At 38.4% G+C, this 7,725-nt stretch overlaps 1 protein-coding gene across 1 annotated transcript; it reads right to left on the bottom strand.

Moving 5' to 3' along the window:
• Positions 1-4,028: 4,028 nt before the first annotated feature.
• Positions 4,029-6,125, bottom strand: LOC131597203 (uncharacterized). Its single transcript, XM_058869913.1, has 2 exons — positions 5,168-6,125; positions 4,029-4,096 (listed from the first exon to the last, which is right to left on the bottom strand). Exons 1-2 carry the CDS (start codon positions 6,123-6,125, stop codon positions 4,029-4,031), a joined length of 1,026 nt encoding a protein of 341 aa, XP_058725896.1.
• Positions 6,126-7,725: the final 1,600 nt, after the last annotated feature.

Raw genomic sequence — 7,725 nt, 5'->3', positions numbered from 1 at the left:
CAAAGATTTCCGACTCAAAGCATCGACAACCAAATTATCTTTACCAGGATGGTAATTCAAGCAAAAGTCATAGTCCTTCAGGAATTCCAACCACCTACGTTGTCTCATGTTCAATTCTTTCTGATCAAATAAGTATTTCAAACTCTTATGATCACTAAAGACCTCGAACCTTGCACCGTAGAGATAATTCCTCCAAATCTTTAATACAAAAACAACCGCAGCTAACTCCAAATCATGAGTGGGATAATTCTTCTCATGAATCCTTAACTGCCTCGAAGCGTTAGCTACCACCTTACCTTCCTGCATCAAAACACCACCTAACCCCATATGTGATGCACCGCAATACACCACAAACGGTTCATTAGGATCAGGTAAAATCAAAACTGGAGCTGAAGTCAACCTTCTCTTCAACTCTTAAAAATTCCTTTCACAAACTATGTCCCAAATAAACGCCTTACCCTTGCAAGTAAGCTGAGTTAACGGAAGTGCTGACTTCGAAAAGCCTTCTATAAATCTTCGGTAATAACCCGCCAAACCTAAGAAGCTTCTGATCTCAGTAACCCATCTCGGAACCTCCCATTGTAGCACTGCATCTACCTTGGATGGATCCACTGCAATCCCGTTACCTGAAATCACATGACCAAGAAAACTCACCTTTGATAACTAGAACTCGCACTTGGATAACTTAGCATACATCTTCTTCTCCTTAAAAACCTGTAGCACAACACGCAAATGCTCCTCATGCTCCTTCGGAGACAAAGAATAAATCAAGATGTCATCTATGAAGACCACAACAAACTTATCCAACTGATCATGGAATATGCGATTCATATACTTCATAAACACACCAGGTGCATTAGAAACCCCGAACGGCATCACCAAAAACTCATAATGCCCGTACCAAGTACTAAACGCAATCTTCTGAGTATCCTCATGCATCACCCGAATCTGATGGTAACCAGATCTTAGATCAATCTTGCTAAACACACTGGCTCCCACCAACTGATCCATCAAGTCGTCAATCCTATGAAGCGGATACCTATTCTTAATTGTCACCTTGTTCAACTGGCGATAATCAATGCACAACATCAAGCTTCCATCCTTCTTCTTTACCAACAAAACTGGAGCTCCCCATGGTGAAACACTAGGCCTCATAATATGTTTTGCTAGCAACTCTTCCAATTGATTCTTCAATTCCACTAACTCTGATGCCGACATTCTATATGGTGCCATAGACACAGGCCTCGTACCAAGAACTAGATCTATGGAAAACTCCACCTCTCTCTTCGGCGGCACATCAGAAAAGTCTTCAGGAAACACTTCAGGAAATTCTCGCACTATTGGAAAATCCCCAACTGCAGCTCGACCATCCACAGTGAACGATGCAAACAAACCAAAGAACTGCGCCCCATCTGCTAACAGTCGATTCAACTCCTTGGTAGATAAGAAACCAAATTCCGCATCCCTCTCAAAAAATGGAAACCTCACATACTTATGATAACAATCTATATGGACACGATTAATCATCAACCAATCCATTCCCAGAACAACGTCTAACTCGTTCATCGACACACAAATAAAGTCAACCATAAAGTCCTTACTGAATATTCATACGGGCAATTCTCACAAACTAAAGAAGTAGTCACCGACCCCATTGCTGGTAAATCAATAACCATCTCACCACCCAAACTAGACAGAACAAGACCTAATCTTTTAACGCAATCAGCGGCTATAAAATAATGCGAAGCACCCGTATCAATAATAGCAATTAAAGAAATGCCAATAATAAAAAAAGTACCTCTGGTCAGTCGATCACCCTTATCCGTCTGAGTTCCAGCCAACGCAAACACCTTCCCACCAGGTTGACTCTTCTTCTTCGGACATTGACCGCTCATGTGTCCCTCTTCACCACAACTAAAACACGCTACTCCCTTGGACGCACAGTCGGATGATATATGTCCTGCTCTTCCACACTTGTAACATTTTCTCGCGTCAATATTGCAGACATCACTTTTGTGGCTAGGTTTACCACACTTAAAACATACAATCTTAGCAGGAGCATCTCCCCCACCAAACCTTTGTCCATAACTCATCTTTTGCTTACCCTTTCCTCTGTCATACGGCTTCCCACGATTATGCGTACCCTTGTTCCTCTTTTAATTAATCACCTTATGATGAGCATTGTTATCCTCATCATAAATCCTACAGTTGTCCACCAAATCTGGAAATACCTGAATCTTCTGATACCCCACCGCCTTCTTGATATCAGAATGCAACCCATTCTGGAACTTAATGCACTTAGAAAATTCTGCTCCCTCACCAACAAAGTGCGGGTAGAATTTCACAAGTTCATTAAACTTGGCCACATATTTAGACACAGACATGTTGCCTTGAACCAACGCCAGAAACTCAGTCTCTTTCTTTCCATAGACATCCTCCAGATAATACTTCCTCAAAAACTCCCTCTTCAACACCGTCCAGGAAATCTCTTCATATGTTGCTTCTAACCTTGCCAAAGCCTCCAGCCATCAATCATCAGCTTCCACAGCTAACTGATGAGTGCCATACCTGACTTTCTGCTCTTGTGTGCAATCCATCACACGAAAGATCCTCTCAATCTCTTTCATCTAAGTCAAGGCTCCCTCGGGGTCATGCGTTCCTTTAAACACAGGAGGATTCTCCCTCTGGAAAGTCGCTAAACTCCGAGACCTCGCATTCTCATCTGTATGCATAGCTTCAGCCATAGCTTGCAATGCAGCAGCAATAGCGGCGTCATTACGTCTAGACATCTCTAATCTTCACAATAACACCAAGAGAAGTAAGCCCAAAGAACAACACAAGAACCGTTAGACCAAACGACACGACACTTGGTCGGACAAGACCGACCCGCTCTGATACCACTAATGTAACACCCCAATTCTACCCAAGCTTTTAGGTACAAATATCAGAGTATAAAATTAAGTTCACATAAAAAATCAGGGTATTACACTTAAGGAACCACACCACTAAACAATAACATACTCGTAAAAGACGCGTAACACAAATAATCAAAGAGGAAAGATTCTCATAAACACTTGATAGTATCATATATGTCGGTAAACAGAATATCCACAGTATTTCCTCCAAAATACAACGTATGATAAGGTATCCAAAACACATAATATGAATACATCCAAAGGATAAAATATACATCAAAAGAAACCTATAAGCATCATCTACAAAATAAGTTTTCAACCCCCGTAGGTTTTGCGTATCACGAGCGGACGACACCAAAACCGACAACTACTAAAAGAGCACCTACACTTGCGGACCACCTGCACATTACCCACGAGTAGGTAACATTAAAGCAGAAAGGTGAGAATATAATTTATAATGAAAAAGCATGATAAGTATAGTAATGCCATCAAGTATCATCAAGAATCATACAACAAAGTAATCCACTAAATCAACCACAATCAATGTATGAACAATGCGATAAATGAGTGAGAACATAATGGTAAAGACAGATGGTGATGAATGAGACTCGACTATGCATATACATGTGGTACTTAAATCCGGAGTAAACTCCTCCTTGTCATTATGACAAATACACCTTGCCGAGCAGTATGCTGGGACTTCATTCCACTCAGGAAAGTACATCATTATCGAGAAGTAAGCTACGACAAACCGTCATCAAGAATTTAGCCCCAACTGATGATCTCTTGCCACTCAGGCTAATGTTCCATTACCGAGCATTAAGCTCCCACTAGTAACCAATGCCACACGGGCCACCTGTTAACAGCATTTCGCCATTAACATATTGAAATGTTATGTTGTGTACACAAATGACTCGATTACAAAACGACAACAACAATAATATAACTCTGTCAAATACCCATATCACACCGGTTATATTAATCCACACAGATACATTATAAACACCACTCAGGCTTTCATAATCACACAACACACATTTACCGTCAAAACACACCTGATTAGTAAATATTATTTCACAAAATATATTTATGAAAACTCATACAACCACCAAATCACTCTTCTTTATCATAAAACATACTCAGGGATTTCCACAACACTTCAAACGGCGCATAGAAACGACCTGCGTTTCAAAAGATACAACAAAATGAAGTTTGGAAAAACTACATCTTACATTGTTCGCTTGAGCTCCACTTAGCGGACCCAGACAGAAATTTATAGTCTAAAATGCAGAAGCTCCGCTTAGCGGACCCTCCTAGAAACTGTTCTGCAAAAGAACATCTGCTTAGCGGACCTGCGAAAACCTAGAAAAACCAGTTCTGCAACAGTCCATCTCAGCTCCCTCTAAACCATTCAAAACCCATTTGAACCTTCATCCCAACACCAATACAACACAAACATGCTATATATACACCTAATCCATGATTAACACATGTTTGGATCATCACATAACACCTTTGACCTATATGTCTTCATAAGCAAGAAAACATGGAGAAATGAAAAACAAACATGATAAATGAAGATATCTATCATCATACTACACATACACACCACAAAATCATGTTTATAACTTCAAAACCCATAAAACCCACAAAACTCACAATCCACCATTGTTGTTCAGGCATAGAAAATGAACAAGAACAAGAACAAGAACAAGAACAAGACTATAAGAATCATACATCCAAGATAAATTAGATTCACCCCCTTACCTTGGTTAATCTTGATTCTAGCTTGGGTTTGGATTTTCTACAATACTCTTCTTCTCTTTGTTTTTCTCTTCTCTTCACAAGTTTTCTCTCTTTTTCTTTATTTTCTTCTTTTTCTGGTTTTTCTCTCTTTCTATTCTCTCTTATCTCTTTTCTTTCTTCCCCCCATACTTCCTATTAATCCATTAAAATATCTAACTAAAATATCAATTTTACGGTCTAAAATTAATTGCTCCGAAACCCCCTAAAACGCAAAGTAATACGTCATAAATATTTTTACTATCGAAAACGTAAAAATCATCGATTAAATAATAATCTACTATACCAAACTATTACCGACTGACACGACTCAAAAACGGTAAAATTTAGGAAAATACAGCAACCATCACAATTAAACAGAAAAATACATTTACGGTCGTTACAAATGTTATCCCAAAATTCCTCCACCACTTTTATTATTTTCACAACCACATCTTTTGGAACGTTACCTGCAAAATGAACAAACACGTTATCTAAAGAGTGCAACTCTTTCCCATCTTTGTTGATTTTGAGGTCTATCCACCCGTAGACATTCTTGTTCCACCAAGCTATACGGTTTTTGAGAGTTTTCAACTTTTCGACCAAGCAATAATCACCTCTTCCTTTGACCGCAATCTTCTTCCACTCCTCCTCCACGAAGATATCGAAATCCTCGTGTTTGAACCACATATTATTGAACTTAAAAGGTTTAGGACCCCAATCCTTTCTATTATCTTTCAACCAAATAGGAGGATGATCAGACACATCCCTCTCGCCAATATATTGGCCCTCCACCTTCCAATCTTCAACAAAACAATCTGATAGAAGGAATCTATCTATCCTACTCATAGAATTGCCATTACTTCTAATCCAAGTAAACTTACCTCCTATAGTAGGAAGATCCACCAACTCCATATCCTCTATGAACTCTTTAAAAATCATTATCTCCCTCCTATAGATACGGCTTGACGTCCTAATTATTTCTTCTAAAGAAATGATAGAATTAAAATATCCTCCTATGCACCATGAGCCTTTAATGTTGTTGTTTTTGAACTCACATAACCTATCCCAAGACCTTTTCCTCGTGATTATATCACAAAAAGCATAAACATTCACAAAATAAATAAGTTTACCTTCCTTCTCCACGCAAAGACCTAAGAAACCCTCTCCTCTGAAACAAAAGTTTAGATTGAAGAGATCCTTTTTCCACATCGTATGAATGCCTCCCGACGCCCCGTTGGCATCCATATGCGACCACTCCACTTGATTGTCTCCCCATATTTCTTTCACTACATTAAACTCTATGCCACTTAACTTTGTCTCTTGAATAAAGCAAATATCAACATTTCCGTTTTGAATATGATAGCCGACTCTCTTCCTCTTGGCCCAACTTCCTCCTCCTCTTAAGTTTAAGGAAAAATTAATCATGGGGGTGGTTGTTTATTGATCCCCGTCGTCGCCACGTCCCCTTTGGTATCCCTAGCTTCCATTTCATTTACTTTTGATATTGGATCAAATTTGTCAGAGATGTTCTTGATGCCCAGCTTAACCATTGAATTCCTTAGCCCCTCCGTCGCCTTCTTCAGCACTCCGTTAGATATTATTTTATTACAGTTTGTGATATCAGCACTAGAAATTGAATCACAAGTTAATGGTAGGCCTCCAGAAAAATAATTTGACTTTAAGAAAAGTTTTTTCTGGTTGGATTGAGGAGAGGCTCCCAACAAAAATGAATTCTTCCCTTCTTGGAGACGATTCTCTACTAGGTAGATAAAATTATCTTCTTGATCCCCTAAGTCCAAAACCTCTCTAATTTTCTTCCTGACTTTTTGCAATTTTTCACCCTTTGACAATGATCATCAAAGCATAAATTATGTTTTCCTTTGTTGTTAGCTTCCTTCTTCTTGAAATTTTTAACAGCTTTCTTTATAGGCATGGCGAAATTCTTCGATACTTTTGAGTTGTTTTTAAGATTTTTATTCCGCCCTTGCATGCATGCATTTTCTGCTTCCATAATATTCTGGGCGTCACACACACCTTGGCCCACTTGAATAGGTAATTCGTTCACCCCTTGGCCCACTTGAACAGGTAAGTCGCACACACCTTGGCCCACTTGAGTAAGTGAATGGCCCACCTCTTCTAAATTAACTTTTGAAACTAGTTCCTCCTTTTTTGTCGTTGTTCTCACAACTATGGGGTCCACTTCATTATCTTTCTCCACGGAATAATAGTTATCTCTCTCCTTGACCTCTTCCTGAGACTTTGTCACCGCCACCTCATCAATGCTAAGAAACGTTTTATTAAATTAATTATTTAAAATAAATAAACCGCTTGGAATACTAAGAACTACGCTAAAGACTAATAAAGAATATGTCTAGATTACAAAATTCAAATGAATGACAAAAGAATAAGCAGGACGCTGCAATTCAAAAGAATATGTATGGACGCTGCAATTTAAGTGACATTGACTGTCTTTTCCTTTTCCATCCCTTAAATTTTAAATTAAAATTTTTCTCTCAAGAAAATAAGAGCTCTAGGAAATTCGGATCCATTATCTTTTCAACTTTTTCTCTTAATATATCTACTCGTTCTATTCATTCAAACCAAAATCTTCATCACCTTTTACTCATCTCCATTTAAGATAAGCAGGTTCATCTCTCAGTTTTGATAAGTTTTCTCATTCATTTTTATTTTTCTTCTCTTGATGCATGCAAAAACCGTATTCATCTCCTATGAAAATCTGAATTTCAAAATCCAATCCCTCACACTGATAACAAAATTTCGATTAATTATTATACTTGTTATTGTTTTTGTCATTATGTTTCTATTTGTTAATTATATGCATTATCTTGTTTGATTATAAAAAAATACTATCGAACAATCAGGGTACATACAAGGTTTCATGACTCAACATGCTTCACTATGTTGAGAGAGTGCTGGATCATTGTGAGTTGTTAGAGAATCATCTCGGACTGTTGAGGCTTCATCTTCCCATGGTCATGTATTCTCGATTCACAACGAAGCACCA

Source organism: Vicia villosa, linkage group LG4 (assembly GCF_029867415.1).
Source record: "Vicia villosa cultivar HV-30 ecotype Madison, WI linkage group LG4, Vvil1.0, whole genome shotgun sequence".
Lineage (NCBI taxonomy): Eukaryota > Viridiplantae > Streptophyta > Magnoliopsida > Fabales > Fabaceae > Vicia > Vicia villosa.
The sequence above is the reverse complement of the archived record's forward strand: the minus strand, read 5'-3'. Positions and strand labels throughout refer to the sequence as shown.

Excerpts from the sequence above, each read along its gene's own strand:
- LOC131597203 (XM_058869913.1), bottom strand. The coding sequence starts at position 6,125 with ATGATTAATTTTTCCTTAAACTTAAGAGGAGGAGGAAGTTGGGCCAAG. Across the intron at positions 4,097-5,167 it reads CGTGTTTGTTCATTTTGCAG|GTCGTTTCTATGCGCCGTTT; the intron begins GTAACGTTCCAA and ends TTTGAAACGCAG.